The following is a 19,397-nucleotide window of genomic DNA, read 5'->3' on the forward strand; positions in this document are numbered from 1 at the left end:
TTTATCTTTTTCAGCTTCCTGAACAACTTAAAGTGGACATTTTATTTTTTTTTTAATACTTCAAATGCTGAAGAAACTTTACAATATCTGTGCTGTTTTATGATACCTCACATTAATCCGAGAATATTCCAGCAACAGTGGATTTGATGATACTATATATCTGAAAAATAATGTGAAATGTCTGAAACTCTGCGCACTAAGGCCATCTGCTCTTGCGGTAAATAAAAAAGGAGCAGACCCACTGATTCCGGGCATGTCACGTGACCAGGAAAAACAAATGCGCGGCAGTTGGTCTAAATGAATCTTTTCAAGGATGGAGTAAATAATGATGTCTGTATTACAAGTCTGAGTTAAAATAATGCAAGGCGAATCCGTCCAAAACTCAAACCGGGTAAGACTGCGACCCTTCAGATCTGAGGGTGAATCTAGACAACTGCGTAGAGTTCAGACCAGGAAGGTTTCTTACAGAGTGGGATACAACTGGAACAAGGGAGGGAGACTCAAGGAGCTCAGGATAAGGTGCCCAGACAATGTGTTGACCATATTTTATATTAGTAATAATACTAGCATATAATTTGAACTCTAACCCCTCAAACCATCTCCTAGACACTTGGCGAGAAAATTCCTGAAGATATGGATGCACAACACCTTTGGTCGAGTTCTACCCCTGCAAGCCAGGTAACACTGAACACATATTGTAGCTACAGTTCAGAATTAATTGAAAACCAAATGAGCACTGCTATAATTATTTCCAGTTTGTGATAGCCTCCTTGCTACTTTTAAAGTCCTGCATGAGTCTGAGGAGTTTTAAATGATGCAAAATATGGTTTGTTACAGGTCCCACTACAGTAGAGGCCTCCTGAGTCGAGCCTTTGAAACATGGAGGGACGACTGGTGGACATCCAGGAGGGAATGGAGTCTTCTAATGAGAGCAGAGTGCCACTACAGGTCAGTCTCAAGGCATTATGATGGATTGTTTGTTCTTTTTTTCTGTAGTAGCTGCCTGTCTATATCAGCATTCGGTCATTTGCGTAAAACTCATTGAGAAGTTGAAAAGTTTTCTTCTGCCCTCTGTGTTTAAAAAAGACAGACAAGGAGAAATGAGACAAATATACAGTGCTGTGAAAAGTGTTTCTTCTTTTACAGATTTTATGCAGCTTTTCTGGCTTAATACATAAATAATCTGAACCTTTCAAGTGTGACAAAAAAGGAAAGCCAGAATAGCTAGTGACCATGCGATGTGCTATTTACTTTGCAGCAGTACCTAAAAAGCAAGCATGCATGTGGCGACAGTGGAGAGAAAAAAAACCTCCCCTTTAACAGGAGGAAACCTTCAGCAGAACCTGACTTGTGTCCATCTGCGTTGGGGGCTTGAGAAGACAGAGTAGATGTACAAAAATGAAACAGAAGAACTGATGTCAGAGTCATTTCTTTGTTAATGAAAAGCAAAAAGTTAGCAACAGAAGAAAACATTTGATTTTTGGCAGCATTATCTCAGCTGATGTCCTCCTCTGGGAAGGTGCAACAGCCAAACAGAATGCCAGTACGGGTGTAACTTTGTATTTTGACTGGATGTTGCTTACATTTCATAATGATAGAAGTCGATTCAATAGGCTGGTTGTCGTCGAAGCAACTGCGAACTGCACGGCCCAAGGAGATGTTGGAGATGTCTGTGTGAACATGCTTGATATCCTTGATACAGTCAAGATTATGTGCTGCTAATGATCTTTGTGTCTTTAGGTATTATCTGTTAAACCTGGCATTTTATGGGTGGAGGAATTTTACATCTCTGCAGAAACAGAAAAAGACTAAATTACAGTATGCACAATCATTAGGTATGATTTAATCTAAATAATAAGCAGGAATTATTTTCTGATCAAAGATGTGGTTTTAAGCACTCTGCTTCTGTAAACAGCTAATAGGCGACTGGTCCGATTGGCTTTGGACAGATGGAAGGTTTTCATTGAGATCAGGAGAGGACATTGGAGGATGCTTGAATCCTTCCTTGAGCGGAAAAGGCTTTCGGATTTGCAGTAAGTTTCTTTTTTGTTTTTTTTGTTTAGCATTTACTGGTACCGTGTCAAACTGGAATGCTTTCCATGTGTGTGACATTAACACTGCAGAGTTTTGCAGCTCAGTGTGGAATTTGTGGCAGACGAGGCTGCAGAAGCAGCAGCACCATATGATGTTAGAGGATCAAGCACAAAAGCAAAGGGCACTGAGCTTACAGAGCAAGGTAGACACACGGTCCGCTGAGCTACAGTCTTTGACTTTTTTAGATTAATCGTGAATTTATTCCAACCGTGTATTTTTTTTCTTGCGAAAAGGCTTGGAGTCTCTGGAAAGAGACACATAGATCTGCTTCTTACCAGAAAGAAGAAGAATCCAAAGCAGCTCTCTATTTCACTGTCCGCCTTAAGACAAGAGCATTTTGTCGGTGGATGAGTTTCACCTCGCATCAGAAGACCAAGAAAGACACACAAGGTTCTCATGTTTTCCTTTCCTTCAACTATCATCTGCTCCACTGAAGGCAAAGGACCTGGTTTCAGGTTGCAGGGTTACTCTGTGTGTTTTTCTTGTAGCCGTGGCTCAGCGCGCCTGTCGTCTCCGCCTGGTCAGGAGGTATTGGAGGGAATGGAGAAAAGCTCTGAGTCACAAACAGAATGAAGAGAGGCGCTTGCGAGTTGCAAACCGCTTGGCTGTTCAGAGCACTCGACGCAGAGTGCTGGTGCACTGGAAAGCCTGTATCCTGAACTGTTAGACAAAACTAACAAAGATTCACAAACACTTGCATTACAGACATTCATACCCCTTAAACCTTTTTCCATTTTGGCATCCAACTAAACACGGAATAGTTCATAAATGTGATGTGGAAAAATAAGGATATGTGATTTCCATTTTTTTTTTTTTGTGAGTGGTGTGTATTTGCATTCCATATCTTTTGCTTTAATACTCCTAAATAAAACAAAACAAAACAAAACAAAAATCCAGTGCAACAAATGTCAATAAGTATGTGCAAATAAAAATCAATTGCTTCCAGAAGTCTCCAAATTAGTAGATACAATCCATCTGTGTGTAATTTAATCTCAGTATAAATGCAGTTGTTCCATTAAAGTGTCAGAGGTTCATTACAGAACATTAGTGAACAAACAGCATCAGGGAGATCAAGGAGCACAACAGGCAGGTCAGGGAGAAAGTCGTACAGGAGTTTAATGGAGAGTTAGGCTACAAAAAAATAAATAAATAAAAAAAAACTCATTTCAAACAGAGAGTGCGAGGGATTGAGATATCCCACATCTCAAAACTTAACCCGGCGTTGCTGGGTGGTGATAGATACAGCGTCATTCTGGAGGAAAATCTGTTAGAGGCTGCAAAAGGCTTGAGGCTGGCGCGGAGGTTGACCTTCAAGCAGGACAACAACCCTAAACATAGAGACAGAGCTACCTGGCTGTATGTAGCCAGGTATGCATGCTCTGATCTGATTTAGATCAGAGCATATCCATGTATTAAACTGACCTCGTGAAAGTCCAGACGTTGATCCAAATGAGAATCTATGGAAAGAAAGTTTATGTTCACCGATGATACTTTATAGAACAGCTTACATTTCAGCATCTAGATGTCCTCATCTGGAAGAGGCATAACCCAACAGACTTGTAATCGCAGTGAAATCACGTTGTTGCCTCAGGGAGGCTGAATACAAATGCACACCACACTTTTCAGTTTATTATTTGTAAACGGTGTTGAAAACCATGCCTCATTGTCTGTACAATTCCCAGTTATGTACTCATTTGTGTCTGTCTGGTTGTTTGTGGATCTATCAGGAGAAGGTTGGGGGTGTGTGGTGTATGGTAGACTTACTGAAGGAATGCATCCCGTTCTGATAGTCCTCTGTTCAACTGTTTGGCTCTTGAGCTGTGATGTAGATGTTCAGCTGTGCAGAGAAGAAGCGGAGAGGAACCAGACAGCATGTCAGCATTTCCAGCATCATTTGCTGGTAAGAAATGGAACAATTGGACCGAGCACGACCTGGCAGAGAGCAGTCAGTTCTTGATCACTTTGTGTTCGCAGCGCGCTGGACTGCGGGGGCTCTCTCTGAACGTCAGCTGGAACAAAGCGCACCGACTGAACAACAACATGGCCATCCAGCACCGTCAACAAACAGTAATCGATGCGGTCGTCACCTTGCAGGCAGTTCCGTTGTCTTTCAGTGAAAACATCAAAACGCAAGCTGCTCTTTGGTAGATGCTGGTGAAGTACTGGAGGCTGTGGACGGATCGGCTGGAGGAGGTTGAAGATCAGAGCTTTCAGCCCCTAATCGACAAGGCGCTGAATATTTACAGGTTCTAGGTCACCTTTCCATTTTCTAGCCACCTTTCCAGGAATAAATCAAACATTTTTGAACTGTCTGTCATGTTGCAGGGTTTCTGTGCTGAGGCGTTGCTTCCACCACTGGAGAGAAACGCTTGCTGAACAGATTCATACGCAGGTATTTTCAAAGATCTTGATCTCATTGGGACTTTAACTAAAATATTTTAGTTTCTATTTTGGAAACATCTAGTTTCTATTTTAATAAAATAGAAGCTGTTTTAATAAAATAGAAACTAAAAGTCCTATTCCAGCTGAGAAAAAAAAATACATCAAGGTACACTTTATGTTCTGTTATGGCTGAATAAGACTGTATCACAAAAGCACACATATACTGTCCATAACAACAACATTATACCCTTCATCACAGATTGATTCAAGAAGAAAAAAAAATTATTTTACCTACTTTCTCACTTGAAAATGTCAAATTTGTCATTTTTAATTAATTTTTCTACAGGAAGTGGAGTGTCGCGCGGATGTTTGGTTTGCTGAGCGGACCTTACCCCGATGTTTCCAGTCTTGGGTGGAGTTCACTCTGCAGGGACAGCTGCGAGAACAGAGAAGATTCAAAGCCGAAGCCTTCAATCGGTGATTTGGGTGTTTTTAACCTTCTTGAATGCAGGCCCTGTCTATATCTCCTCCTGTGTGACTTGTTTTTGTGTCTGGATTCTCAGGAAGCGTCAGTTCGCCTGGGTGTTTCACACCTGGTGGGAACGGTCAGAGAAGCACAAGGAGGAGAAGCTCTCTGAGCGGATGGTACGCAGCTGCAGATGGAAACAAGCTTAGTGTCGATTCAGACGGACTGTTGTGCTCCAGACACGTCGCTGTGTGTTTCCAGGCGGTTCTGCACGACGAGCAGCGCTGCGCGCGAGGAGCCTGGCTGCGGTGGAGAGGACGCACGCAGCAGCAGATCAGAGAGGCAGAGAGACAGGAAGCTTCGCACCGTCTGCACACTCACAGGCTTCTGCACAACACGCTGGTGCAGTGGAGGAACCACAGCTCTGAGATCCGAGACAGGTGGTGACGATCTGAGGTGACTGATCTGTCTGAGCTGCTGTGTTTTCATTGTTAACGGTGGACTGATCTATTCGTGTCAGGAGAACCAGAGAGCTGCAGGCCTGCCTTCAGGGGGATTTACGCAGACTGCGGTGGGCTGTAGAGAAATGGAAGAAGGTAGTTATCATCTGGACACAGAACACTGACACAGAATGTGGATAACAAAAATAACACAGTGGCTATTTAGGGTTGAAGCAGTTAATCGGATTAATGGTGAATAATCAATTATTAAAATAACTGGCAATTAATTTAATAACCTAACCGTTTACTGGAGCTTACAGACTCAAAATTATGACAGTGTGATGAAAGTCTAATACCCTCAGACCAGCAATAAATCCGGAACTATGCAAGAATGTATACATTTTGCATTTAAGATGAAAAACCTTCTTTGTCTATAAATATCTTCCACTCAGAGCTCCTCAAGAGACATAGTTTTAGCTTTATCTGGCTAAACTTCTGTTAAAAAAACCCTTTGCTATCCAATTATTAATCAAAAAAATAATCGACAGAAAAGCCCTACACTGTATTGATGTTAAGCAAAAGCTGAGCTTTTCACATGCTGATTTTTTTTTTTTTAGCTGAATATGCATCTTCTACTGCACTTATAGTAAAGATTATTGCATTTTATGTAGTAAAATGTTTATTTTGTTTCTTAAAAGACATTGAGTTATTGGCATTTTCTTAGATATTTCTAACATTGTATAAAATAAGAATAGTGTTACATAAAAAATTTGCATAATGTGGAATTTTTTTTTTTTATTCAGTTACTCAAATAATGGTCAGAATAATCGGTAGAACATTGCTGAAATAATTGTTACCTGCAGCCCTGTTGTTATCTTCTGGTCGGCATCTCTGCAGGTCTTAGCCTGACGCTGATGAGTGTTTTTGTCATCAGTTTGTTCAGAAGCGGCGAGTGAAGAAAAGCAGGCTGAAGGAGATTCAAGGCCACTATGAAGCTAAACTCCTCAAACAAAGCTTCGTGGCCTTGGAGGTGATTAATCATTAGTGTGTAGAAATTAAACCAAAGTGACTAAAGAGGATGTTCAGAGCCACTGCTGTGTTCACAGAATCATCGCTTTGAGATGTCTCTGATGTGCGAATGTGCAAAGGAGCTTCAACAGCAGCGAACACAGATTTTCCTCAGGTACCTTAACTCCAAATGTTCACACCCTTCTACTCGTTTCACTTTCATGGATTTTATTGCCAATTCCTCTAAACAAATCGCCGAATCTCTCTGAGATCAAATGGAGAGAGCCAATAAAGTCACAGATTCCTTATTAAATTAAGGCCTTTGCTTTGAGTAGGCCATTCTAATGTAGAGCCTGGTGGCCTTTAGGACTGGAGGCCATTAACCACGACTTTGTAGAACTTCAGACTGGAATATGACTAAATGTGAACCTGCAATTTTATTGTCTTTTAAGATTTAAGTTTTGAGTTTAAGATTTGCTGCTTTGAAATCACAAACATATTTCGGCCTCGTAGCGTTGAGTCATATGTCCTCAGGAAATCTCTAACAGCGTGGAGGGAGAAAGCAGAGCTGCTGGCTGAGGTTCGACTCGCAGAGCAACAAGCCCGGGAGCATTTCCAACAATCCGTTCAGCAGAAGGTTTGAGCTTTGGCCCTTAATTTTAAAATGCAGTATAGTTGTTTTCTTATCCTTTGCTCTCTTTGTGCTAAACCTGTCCAGGTTTTTCATGCTTGGAGAGAAGTAACGAGACGTGCACTGTTGAAGCGCCACCAGCAGAGGGAGTTGCTCAGGCAGGCTCAGAAAACACTCAATGAAGGTAATGAATATGCACAGAACATCATGGTTTCAGGTTAGGTCAAGTTTGTTCTGGACATATTTAAAGCTGATCAAGTGAACACATTCTTTGTTTAAAAATAATATTGTAAAACCTGAACTTTTAGGTAAAGTAAAAATGTTTCTCTAATAATTTTTCAGCTTTTCTTAATGGCTGATAAAGACGCCAAAGGACATCCATTTGAGAAGTTGGACGCTAAGTTTAGAAAATAAGTAATTGAAATAAGGACATATGAGTAAATGTATGTTCCAGGTTTCGACTTGATGAGAAGCAATGCCAAAAATGTTCCTTTTGTGTTTCAAATAGAAAATAGATTATGTAAAAAAAAATCTTGGGGTAAAATTATTAGGTCAAAAAGTATTTCAAATTTTTAGCGAGATGATCAAATGTGATCATCTCTTTTATAAGTGGATTTGTTAGGGTTTTGTGCAAATTATACTATTTGCAGATTAGAGTTAAGCAAATATTCTTTTATCTCTGAATTTCCCTCCTTGGCTTTATTGTTACAGAGTTCTAAATTATTGTTGTAAAATCTTCTTCGATTCTACCTGCACAACATAATAAGGCAAGAATCCTAAACTGTGCTGAACTTTTTTATGTGATTTGTTTTTTTGTTGTTTTTTTTTTTAGCTCGGCTGCGGTTGATTTTCAAACAGTGGAGGGAACGAACCACAGAGGCACGGACGCTGAGGATAAACATGGAAAAGGCCAGAAGGCATCACAACTCCAAGCTGCTCTCTACAACCCTGAATGCATGGAGCAACTATCACTGCCAGCACCAAAGACACAAGGTTGCCGTTTTATCACTAAATACATCTGTCACATGAAGCTACACTGCTACTACATGAAAGCTTCAAAGTTGCTATAACTCTTCAGGTCATGAAAAGACAAGGTCTCCTGTTGCTGAGGTTAAAGATGTACCAGAAGTTCTTTGAGCGATGGAAAACGAAGGTTTGCTGACGTTTTTGTTTACAATTTTTAATAAGAAGCTTCACTTAAATAATCTGGGAATAACCTGGAAAAGCTTAAAAAGTCAAGTTAGTAAGAGTGCTATACATTTTAGTTGACATTTAGTACGCTCTGAGGACATCGGATTCTCATCTGATGTCCTGTTTCTGCTGTACAGTACACGCTGTGATTTAACGCTCTCTCACAGGCTGTGACTTCTTGGTTCTTCTCTTTTTCCTGCGAACAGCTGCAGCACAGACGCAGGGAGGCTAAGCAGACGGAGCGAGCTCTCTGGCACTGGTCTCTCACCCTTCAGGCCAAGGTAACACCTGCCTCCACATTCTTATCTCGCATCAAAATCTCCAGGGCCTTGAAAGAATACGCACACCTTTTGAGATTGGGATATTGTTTTATAACCCACCCCCGGTTATAAAACAGCAGCATTAAACTTTATGCTGCCATTTGTCCACTAATGTTCTCTTAAAAAAGCTCTGAGGTCTTCACTGAACAGATGGATTTATACAGAGATTAAATTACTCACAGCTTGACTGGTCAGGCAACTAATTAGCTGTTTTTTTTTTTTTTGCTTGTTTGTTTTTTTTAATTTACAGGTACCAGAATAAACTGAGGTTAAATACTGTTGCATACCTGTTTATGCTACAATGAGGATAATAGTAATAATAAAATGCTATCTTTTTTTAGTTTATCAGCAGATCCAGATGTAAAACACCTGGAAATAAAAGATGGAATGTTTATCTCTGTTCTCATGCTTTTGATATCAAACCCAAATGTTTGCAGTGGAAAATTAAACTGGTTAACCTGTTTTAATACTGGAGGAGTGTATTCATCTGCTTCAGCTTCACAATTGTATGCCGCTCTGTTTGCGCTAACACATAATAATCTAATAAAACGTATGAAAGTTTGGGATTTCAGTGTGATACAGGGTGAAAATATGAGTATGAATATGTCTGCAAAAACTTGGTTGATTGATCGATTTGCATTGTGAATCTGCTGCAGGTGTTGCAGGGATGGAGGCTTTGGGTGACAGAGCAGCGCAGCAAGCGGAAGCACGCAGCCAGAGCGGCACAGGTATACAGGGACCAGCTGCTGAGGGAGGGCGTGACGTGCATCCTCACGTACGCCGCGCACATGAACGACCTCACAGCGAGTCTGACGCAGCTCAGCCAGGAGCAGGTGAGTGTTTGTGGGAGCGATCAGACACCAGAGCGTGAGCGTGACTTCAACCGTCTGCCCCGCGTCCTGCAGAGATCGCAGCGCCTGCAGAGAGTCGTGAGGCGCTGCGCCATGCGGTGGAAGCGGCGGGCGTTGGGTAAATCACAAAAGGAGCAAGATGTCAGAGCGCAGCCACAGAAGAAGAGTGTGACCTTCTGCTCGCCAGGTCCTGGCGGCGTTTCCACGCCTCACTCAGCGGAGCAGGAAGCTGAAGCACTTAGCAGCCAGTGAGTTCAGATCTGAGTCTTGTCTCACTGAAACTGTGCAGCAGATGGAGATGAGGTTATCAACCTTGTTTCAGGCAGATTATCTTATCAGTGCTTTACATTTTATTTTGTACTCCCCCTTCTAACTTACAAAACTGGCTTTAAAATCTGGTCTCTTTTAGCAGTTATTCGTGTTTTTTTTTATTTTTAAATCGCTTAACGGAAATGTATCCTGAGCAGCACTGAAGCAGCACTGAAACCGAGTCAGACAGGCTTCATGTCTGGAGCTGAGTCGCCTCTGGAGAGTAGAACTCAAGATCTTCTTCTGCCACCCTCAGCCTTCATGACCTCAAAGACGCAGAAATCTGTATGTATCTCTTACCGTAACACATTTAAACATTTATGCCATCCTGAAATAACTTGACTTTCTTATATTCTTCCTTTTCTTTTTTCAAAGTTGGACAGTTCAGGTCTCAGAGAAAATCCATTTGTTTCCCTTCGTGAGTTTGAGACTTGCTCTACGCACCCCCCAGCAGGTTTTCAAGGTGTTGTAGTTGACCTTTTTTTTTTATTTACAACAAACAAAACTGACAGGCATGAAATATTATAATCAACTGCTGCGGCGCCCTTTCAGATCCAAATTTGAAAAATTCTCCTGAAAAAGAAGCATCAGTTCTGATGAGGGAGCTTCTCACCATTCGGACGGACATGAAGAACTTCCAGCAGAGCAAGAAGCAACTTCGGTGGGAAAAAAAAAAAAAAAACTAAATCCAAATCTTGTTTATGCCATTTCAAATGTGGTGTGTAGTAACTGATGTGTGTGTGTGTGTGTGTGTGTGTGTGTGTGTGCGTGTGTGTGTGTGTGTGTGTGTGTGTCACTCAGGGCATGGTGCAAGCTGAGAGACGTGTTGCAGAGTTGGCTGCAGACAAGTGCAGAGGATGAACAAGTGGAAAAAAGCGCAGTTTGTGAGGAGCTGAAAGAGGTAGAGGCAGAAGGAATGATGTAGTTTTATCTTAAACTGGAGTCAATAACACACGATCTCAACTCGGACAGTTGTAGTATTTAAATAGGCGCCTGAACAAAATGCAGATTTTTGTGAAGTTGTCATAAATAATGATTATCTCTGGTAAAGATCCAACAGTTTCTGCACATCTCACCAAGTGAGCAGACCTCTGATGACCTGATGGTTCTAGCTGGCTTTTCTTTAACGAACAACTCTGAAATTAATTTTGACCGGAGATCGTTGCATGCCATTATAAAACATTAAAAACATTTTCAAATCAGTTTCCAGCAAACATGGAGCCTGTCTCGTGATGAAGCTATAATTAATTTTCCTTCTGTTGGTCGGGACTGTGGAGGCAACATTTTGAATGTGCTGTAGATCTTTTTTTTTTTTTCTTGTGTTTTTTTGAGATAGCAGTTGGCCCATTTAGCGATATACAGTGGAGTTGGGAAAATTAACACATTGCACGCTCATTAGTTTTTAGATTAATTCGGTCTAGTCAGGTCCTGATCATCAAACTTGTACTTGTAAAACCAAAAACATCTGTTCCTTTCTGCATTAAACTAGAGGGATTTTTTTTTTTAGCCCATGGACACACTCTGTAGCTGCTGTTTGTATGCGATAGGTTAAAAAGTTGATGTTATCACAGGCTGTATCTCCTACCGATTAACACTGACATTGATTAGTTTCACATTTGACATTTGCAGCTGGAGAAGCGCATTCAGGAACTGTCCACGGAGCTGGAAAAACAGAAACCTACCATCCTGCTTCATGTGGAGAGGATCCAACATTTGCAGTCTGTCCTCAGTACAGCAGGAGTTTATCCTCTCTGTTAAAAACAAGAAGACCTGGACATCACAGAAACAATAGGTCATTCATCTATATGCTGTTTACACTCATGTGCCTCAAATATCCGGAGAACTACAGATCCAGATATGTTCATCTGATGCACATTTTGTTACATGTTTGCTAATTTTTTTTTTTTTTCCTCAAATAAACTTTGAAATCCTAACTACACACAGCTGTCGTCTTCTTTAACACACTCTTCGTCTGGCAATTCTTGGTAACTGTTCAAAAATGTTTTTTTGTCTTGACCCCCGCATATTAAAAAAAAGATTAAAGTAGAGCTGTATTTTTCACTTTAATTTGTGAACAGTTTGATCTGGGTCTCCTTGTGACAGATGGTGCTAAAATATTTTCCATATGTGTGTAAAAGGTGACTGTTTTCAGTCGAGCTGCCCTTACGCAACAGATTTTCTCCTCTGTTCTACGCACCAGCGGCTCTGATTCCCTGGAAAATCAGTGGTGGAAAATTCAGGCTTTTCGCTCTCTGCTGACCGCGCTGCCAACATCAGCTTAAAATGAGAGGATCTAGTCACATTTTACTCTTTCTCATCTTCACCTGCTGCATCAGGGGTAAGTAGTTGTTACTTTTTTATTATTATTATTTGGCGTTGATATTTAGCCCCACTGGGAGTGTGTGATGACCTGATTATATAGTTTATTGTTGATTAAATGTTGGGCTTATGTCTGGTGCAACTTTTACAGTAATATTTCCCTGATAAATGTTAAATGGTTAATAAGCCAATTGCTAAGCAAGTTTCTATTTATGCTTTACTTTAATACTGCAGAATTTTAATTGTATAAGAAGCAGCCACTTTCACCTTGTTTCACAACTTTAAAGCACTATCATTTAATTTCTGCTGGTTTATAAAGGCTGAAAAACAGGCTAGAACTGCATCTGTCTATGGTGGAGATGCTGACTAGAATGAACTAAACGACCAGCTCCAATTTGCCAGAAAGTGGCTTGATGAACCACGAGATTCTTGGAAAGATGTTCTGTGTACTGCTGAGACCAAAGTGAAACTTTTTGGAAGGTGTGTGCCCTGCTATATGTGATCTAAGATCATCTCAGCATCTCACAAAGTACTAATTAAACATACAGACAGTATTGGCGGTGCTAGTGTGATACTCTGTAGCTGGTTTGTTACTTCAGGACATTGAAGACTTGATATTTCATTTATACAGCAAGCCCACTTCTTCATGGCTCAAAAAAACAAAGGTTTCTGATGGCCTAGTAAAAGTCTGGACTTGAGTCCCAAAAAGATGTAGTTGTGTGATCTTAAATGGCTTAACACTTGCTGACATTGGTTGTTATTATTTGGTTGTTTAGAGTGAAATTAGTTTTGTCACATACACCAAGTTGTTATGGATAGCTATTCCAGTCTTAAATGAAATTGTTAAGAAACTGCTAGAAGCATTTTGATTTATCTGAAACATTTAAGTGGCAAAAACAACAAAAAAAAGAATCCTTTAGTAAATAGCTTTCATAAAAATTGCCTTATTAATGATTTATTAGTTATTTATAAAGGCACTCTTGTTTAAAACTTACGTGTCTGAGTCCATTTTTTTCCTAGACGAGACATGCCGGAAGTTGGCCAGTGGTCAGAAAAAAAAACCCATGTTTGCCTGATTGGCTTGGATGGTGTGAGCTTTTTTTTTTTTTTTTTTTAATTGTTGCTCCTGTGACAGCTAAGAAGATGCGCTGGTGCACCGTCTCAGATCCTGAGCAGAGGAAGTGTGCAGAGCTGGCCAAAGCCCTGGTGGCCGTCCTGCCGCCCGCTGCTGTTGCAGCGTTTGCCAGGCTGTCCTGTGTACGAGCGTCCAGCACAGCCGACTGCATCGACAAAATCAAGGCGAGTCGCTCTGTAGATTATTGTTTCACTTCTAGGAGATGATTGGGAGAAACATCTGCCAGTGTTGCTTCAGAATTATGCAAGGTGGTGGGTGTTTATAAAATGCTTTGAGATAAAATTAAGTCATGAATCCAAAACAATTGACTTTAATTTTTTCTTTTGTTCCTTGTTTTCAGGCGAACCGTGCAGATCTAGTGGCGCTGGATGCAGGAGAAGTTTACTCTGCTGTGAAGCAGTTTGATCTTGTTCTCGTTGCTAAGGAGGTTTACGCTGACGGTAAGGTTTGTTTCATCCTCCTGATATGATCCAGAGTGTTTCCTCTCCCTAAGTGATTTCTGAAGAGTTTATTTGTTCATCTGTAGGAGCTTGCGTCCTGTCGGTCGCCGTGGTGACAAACAGGAGCTTGGATGTTCGGTCCCTGCAAGGCCTCAGAAGCTGTCACAGCGGGGCCCGGTGGACTGCTGGGTGGAGCCTCCCGCTTGGGTTCCTGCTGTCCAGGAACTACCTAACCTGGAGCAAAGACAATCCTCTCAGCCAGGGTGACAACGTGGTTCTTCAAACAGGGTTCCCTATGCAGTCTGGAAACACTTATTCCTGACCGTTTGATGAGTTTTTATATCAATACTTCACAAAATGAGCACAAAACCACAGGAATTTCTAAATAAAAGAAAGGCATTGTAATATATATAAAAAATGTGTTTTAATGTCTGCCCGTATTTTTCAGCGTCCTTCCTCCTCTCTTGCAGATGTTGGTTCCTTTTTCAGCGCTAGCTGTGTTCCAGGAGCTGCCAACATGGCGCCGCCTCTGTGCACACTGTGCCAAGGCCAGAAGTCTTACGTCCGCCAGAAGAATTACTTCTGTGAGTCGTCACACAATGAGCCTTTCTACAACAACCAGGGAGCCCTCAGGTCAGCCTGAACGAAAGAGAACCTCTTTAAAGCAAAAAGCGACCATTAGACGTATTGGTAACAGGTTTTCTGTTTTGGCTTGGTGTAGATGTCTCCGTAGAGGTGCAGGTGATGTTGCCTTTGTGGACCATTTAGCGCTTGAAAGTATTAATGGTAAGCTCTGTATCATACTTTACATATTTCTTCTTCTGTAATAAAATAAAATAAAACTTTTCTGTGATTTACTGACATCCGAGGTGTGTGACACTAAACGAGCAAAACAGTGGCAAGCAGCAAAAAGCTAAGAAATAAAAGCAACAATTTTAATAATAATAAAAACAAGTCAAAGTGACAAGATTAGAAACTGTTTGGAAGATATATTTCATTCTCTGTGTGGAGAGAATAGGGTGGCATACTCTGTATTATATTTCTGTATGTCTTCAGCTGAAAAAAGTGACACTAACCATTCAGTTCTTTCGCAAGGAATGTTCACATCTTGATCTTGTTAATCTTTGTAAGAAAAGTGACTTAATATCACTTCATTAATGTTCAAAAAAAAAAATTTTTTTTTTTTAAATAAACAAGTTATATCCATAAAAATTATTTTCTGGCATAGGATGTAGTTGGCACACTGTGCGTCCTAATTGCCACTGGTTCAGCCTGTGGTTGAAATAACTCTAAAACGACTCTTGAAGATTGCCCCGTTCCTCACTTTCAGCTGTGTGATGTTCAAAGGGTTTCTTGCATTTATAGCCCATTTCAACCTGCTGCATCTCCATAAAATCCAAATCTGTTTGACTCAGCCCAGAACTTTCCATTAGTCATGTTGCACAGCCCGATTCTGCTTCAGTTGTAATTGCCTTCACAAATGGTCTCAAATGAAGAACCGTCTGATATGTGATAGGCTTAATTGTGACTCTGCAGAAAGTTGCTGACCTCGGCAATTTATGTGCGTCAGCATCTGTTAGTCCTGCTCTGTGAAGTTCCTTCACATCCAGTTTGTGGCTCACACATTGTTGTTTCAAACCACTTCCACTTGGTTTCAACACCGCTGGCTCTTTGTGAAATATTTAGTAAAGGAAACTTCATAACTGAACTTGATGCATAGAAGGCATCCTATTAGAGGATTCCATGTGAGCTTCTGAGAATGACATTTTTTAACTGATGTTTGTAGAAACAGTCTGCATGCTGGGTACAGACCTGTGACCATGGAAGTGATTGTAACAACTGAATACAGTCATTTTGAGCGATAATTGTACCCCTCAGTATAGAGTGCAGTTTGTTTAGAAGGGTTGCCTGGAGAAAACCAACGCTCTGAAAAATACTAATGGGCAATAAGACATGTGGACCATGTCTTTTGGACTACAGTAGGAGTGTTTTACCATAATGCACAGTTTTAGAGCAGGGGTCTTCAACTCCGGTACCCAGGGGCAGGTGTCCTGCAACTTCTAGATGTCTCTCTGTTTCAACACACACGAGCCAAACAATGAAGTCATTTAGAGGACTCTGGAGAACCTGACTGAGGAGGTAATTCAGCTATTTCATGATGGTGTGTTGGACTAGTGACACATCTAAATGTTGCAGGACACTGGCCTTGAAAACTAAAGGCGAATACCTCTGATTTATCAGAGCACATAACTCAAACTCAACTGTTTCACTTGGTGGTGTTGGAGTAATGAATGGGCTTACTTTGCAGCCAATACCTTAGTGATCTTGCAGTCGTTGAGTTGATTACGAACTCTTCTATATGCCAAAGCATTCTGAAAGGTCATTCTGAAATCTTTCTGAAAGGTTAACCAAAATGTTAACTAAATAACCTGACAGGATGAACAAAGGTGTGTCTAAGTTTGTAATGTTTTCAGATTGGTAGAAGTGACCCATTTTCTTTTGTACTGCAAATGTAGCAAATTATTATCAGTTCAATTCTGAAACCAAACCAGCCTTTGGATAAGCAGGGTTTGACACTGAAGGCTTTTGTCTCTTGAGTTTTTATCTTGTGTGTGAAACTTTCTCAGCGAGCGAGTGGGACAGTTTCCGGTTGCTGTGTCCTGATGGCTCACAGGCTCCTCTGAGCCACTACAGGAGTTGTAATCTGGGCCGTGGTCCAGGAGGAGGAATGGTCACCAGACATAATTTTCGCAAGGTTGTCCGCAAATTTATATCAGCTGTGCAGGTAAATAGGTGGACATGGTTTCACGCTTTTGTTCTGTCATTCTGCGGCCTTCGCTCAACTTCAGCTATGTACTGAAGTCATTTCTACACTGATTTCTTAAGACGCAGTTTGGTCGACTAGGAAAAAAGAGGCAGCGCTTCCAACTCTTCAATTCATCTCTCTCTGGGGAGTCGGACCTTCTCTTCCGAGACGCAACGGATAAACTGGTTGTTCTGCCGAACGACATGGACGTCAGCCAGGTGATGGGGCTGGATTATGTTGCACTCCTCAAAGGACTCAGCCACGAAGGTGCATAGGATCAGCCTAAACTTTTCAGGAGTGAACGGGATTTAGCTCTTATAGCAACTCTCTGTGAACTAGTGGCTTGTGTTTGCAGGAAGCTCTCTCCAGGACAGCGTTGTGCGTTGGTGCTGCATCAGCCATGCAGAGCAGAAGAAATGCGAGCAGTGGGCTCTGAGCATAAAGTCCGACCCACTGGTGTGTGTCAGGGCTGTGTCGATGCGGGACTGCATCGAGAAAATCAAGGTAAATCGTCCGAGTCGCACGAGCATCGATAGTTTATCACACTCTGGGGATACAAAGTTAAAAACAAGACATGTTTTACCTCAGAGGGACGAAGTGGACGCAGTCTCGCTGGACGCGACACACACATTCCTCGCAGGGAAATGTGGCCTTGTTCCGGTGGTCACTGAGTATTATGGTAAGATTGTAGTGATGCATCTTCCTTGGTTTTTGTTTTGCTCCGTTCCTATTTGAGTAGTTCTGTGTTCTGCAACGTGTGCTGTTGTCAGCTAGGGCAGCGATTAAATCATTAAATTGTAGTTTTGGTGTTTGTTAGTGGAAATAAATTGATTTTTTTGTTGCATTCTCCCAGGAACCGAATGTGCTCCTGCTGAAGGATCGGCTCACTTGGAGACGGATGGTAGGATGAAGACAAATCGCAGCTCCCTGAGCTCGGTGTTTGATATAAACGCCATCTTCACATTGAAACCATCACTCTCTGCCCCCCTTTCAGTGCTGCCCTCGGCTGTGGGTGTAGCTGTAGCAAAGCGCTCCAGCAGGAACATCTTCATTGGGAATCTGGGTGGCCGCCGCTCGTGTCACGGTCACATGTACAGCCCCGCAGGCTGGCTGCTGCCGTACAGACACACATTGAGCCTGGAGCACAACAGCAGCGCCCCCTGTGATCCAAACCAAGGTGCAGATTTTTTTAAATTTCCTCATAAGTGCTCAACTTTCTGACTTTTGCTCCTTGCATGTCACTTCCACTTTAATCCAATGCTTTGTTTTGTTTCTTTTGTTTTTAAGCCCCCCGTTGACTGCAGTCTGCCGCTTTCTGTTTGTACAGTGTACAGCACGGTGTTTTGGAAAGGCTGTCTCCCTGGATATCAGGGGAATCTGTGCAAAGTGTGCATGGGAGGGACAGGCGAGGCAGCGACCAAACGCTGCACCGACAACCACAATGAGCGTTACTATGGAAACATGGGCGCCTTAAGGTGCACAGGACTCCGGGTTTTTCTGTCGTTTTTTTTTTCTCCTGTCCACAATAAAGATCTGTTTAAATTCTGAAGATAAATTCATCTTTTTGTAGAAGCATAATTTTTTTCTGATCATATCGGCCACTTTATGTGCTTTTACATCAGAGCCACTTTCACCCAACCACACTTGCAAATACACCACCCACACAAAGCTTGAATATTTCTACTTTTTTCATTGAAACATCATGCTACTGTAACAAAACTTATTTTATATTTTATCCCTTTTTACACATCATCATTATGGCAGCCAAAAAGTGTGGAGGGCACTGTCGTGTTGTTCCTGTTTCAGTATTTACCCTCATAGACTGATTTGTTCTATTTTTCTGTTGTCTTGCAGGTGTTTGGTTGGAGATCCAAGTGGGAAAAGCTACGGCGACGTGGCCTTCCTCGAGCACCACAACCTTGTCACTAACATCCTTGGTGAGGTATTGAAGACGCTACATGTATTATGTATGTAGAGCTGCCAGCTAATTGACATTGTCCCTATTTTATTTATTTATCTTTATTTAACTCTAGCTTTGAATTCCAGCGGGTGGGCGGAGGAGTGGACACAGTCTGACTTCGAGCTGCTGTGTGCCGACGGACATCGAGCTGCTTTGTCAGAGTGGGAAAGTTGTAATTTGGGAGTCGTCCCACCGAACAGCATCATGACACGGCCTGTGCTCACCTCCAGGGTGTATGACTTCCTCATGAAATCGCAGGTCAGTAATTTTGTTTTCGTAAAGTCTCATTAATTTGAATTCTGCTGGGAGGACTAACTCATCAGGTTCTACTTGCAAGACTAGAGAAAAATCCAACCCTAATTAACCTGTGGACCTGCGGCCTCCTCATGGTGTGCCCCGCATACCTCCCAATGACCCCTGGAGATCCCATGACCCTGCAGGAATAAGCAAGTCTAGACGACGGACGTGGGGATGAACGAATCGTTTTGCTATCGCTTTACAATCGTGTACTACTTTATGTTGATCTATAACTCTTTGGTTTTCTTCAGACTCTAAGATGGTTACTTTTCTGTAATGGCAGGAAACTTTGGGAGCCACCTCAAGCACCGAGTTCCAGCTCTTTGAGTCTCATCAGTACGGGGAAAGTGATCTGCTGTTTAAAGATGCAACGCACTGTTTTGTTCACACAAGCCACATGGATTACCGCTCCATCCTGGGAGAGGAGTTTTACGCTCACGCAGAGGCCGTCTTTAAATGCACACACTCTGGTAGGACATGGACACACTACCTGACTGTGGTGAAAGTTGGATTTTTCTTTCCCCTATAATAACTGCAATCTTTATGTATTTTCTTTTCCTCGCAACAGATATCTTGGAGTTTTGTAACCAGGATGTCTGCAGCACATTCTAATGAAGGAAACGTAAAACGGCATCGTGGTTTCCTCGGCTTCTTAGATATTTAGTTCTTCATCCATACGAATGATGGGTTAATAAAGACTAGAAATCATCACATGACTGAACTGAAACTTATGCTTTCATAATGGGAT

The 19,397-nt window shown here is 41.7% G+C and overlaps 2 protein-coding genes across 9 annotated transcripts; both read left to right on the forward strand.

Annotated features, from left to right (window-relative positions):
- The first annotated feature begins 242 nt into the window (after window positions 1–242).
- sfi1 (SFI1 centrin binding protein) lies at window positions 243–11,631 on the forward strand. Of its 2 annotated transcripts, XM_007551582.2 has the most exons (30): window positions 243–519; window positions 607–678; window positions 838–948; window positions 1,741–1,835; window positions 1,916–2,033; window positions 2,134–2,236; window positions 2,328–2,484; window positions 2,583–2,744; window positions 3,924–3,994; window positions 4,069–4,161; window positions 4,243–4,340; window positions 4,420–4,486; window positions 4,823–4,953; window positions 5,040–5,121; window positions 5,204–5,382; window positions 5,463–5,538; window positions 6,317–6,412; window positions 6,489–6,565; window positions 6,925–7,027; window positions 7,109–7,205; window positions 7,854–8,014; window positions 8,100–8,174; window positions 8,419–8,493; window positions 9,189–9,365; window positions 9,438–9,631; window positions 9,851–9,977; window positions 10,068–10,155; window positions 10,245–10,353; window positions 10,494–10,593; window positions 11,322–11,631. In XM_007551582.2, the coding sequence occupies exons 1-30, from the start codon at window positions 359–361 to the stop codon at window positions 11,448–11,450; spliced, it is 3,384 nt and encodes a 1,127-aa protein (XP_007551644.1). In that variant the 5' UTR covers window positions 243–358; the 3' UTR covers window positions 11,451–11,631. The 2 variants fall into 2 exon arrangements, with proteins under 2 accessions (XP_007551644.1, XP_007551653.1); XM_007551591.2 differs by lacking the exons at window positions 2,134–2,236; window positions 2,328–2,484; window positions 2,583–2,744 and having other exon boundaries at window positions 3,913–3,994.
- Window positions 11,632–11,808: 177 nt separating this feature from the next.
- On the forward strand, window positions 11,809–19,360 carry sxph (saxiphilin). 7 transcript variants are annotated; one of them, XM_007551603.2, is made up of 17 exons: window positions 11,809–12,030; window positions 13,147–13,310; window positions 13,487–13,586; window positions 13,673–13,849; window positions 14,057–14,219; window positions 14,308–14,372; window positions 16,214–16,371; window positions 16,473–16,659; window positions 16,748–16,896; window positions 16,981–17,071; window positions 17,246–17,293; window positions 17,387–17,569; window positions 17,720–17,867; window positions 18,247–18,329; window positions 18,426–18,610; window positions 18,933–19,119; window positions 19,218–19,360. In XM_007551603.2, the coding sequence occupies exons 1-17, from the start codon at window positions 11,976–11,978 to the stop codon at window positions 19,259–19,261; spliced, it is 2,187 nt and encodes a 728-aa protein (XP_007551665.1). In that variant the 5' UTR covers window positions 11,809–11,975; the 3' UTR covers window positions 19,262–19,360. The 7 variants fall into 7 exon arrangements, with proteins under 7 accessions (XP_007551665.1, XP_016526951.1, XP_016526952.1 ...); XM_016671465.1 differs by lacking the exon at window positions 19,218–19,360 and having other exon boundaries at window positions 18,690–19,026; XM_016671466.1 differs by lacking the exon at window positions 19,218–19,360 and having other exon boundaries at window positions 18,695–19,026.
- Window positions 19,361–19,397: the final 37 nt, after the last annotated feature.

This window comes from Poecilia formosa, unplaced genomic scaffold (assembly GCF_000485575.1).
Source record: "Poecilia formosa unplaced genomic scaffold, Poecilia_formosa-5.1.2 Scaffold2, whole genome shotgun sequence".
In the NCBI taxonomy this organism is placed as follows: Eukaryota; Metazoa; Chordata; class Actinopteri; order Cyprinodontiformes; family Poeciliidae; genus Poecilia; species Poecilia formosa.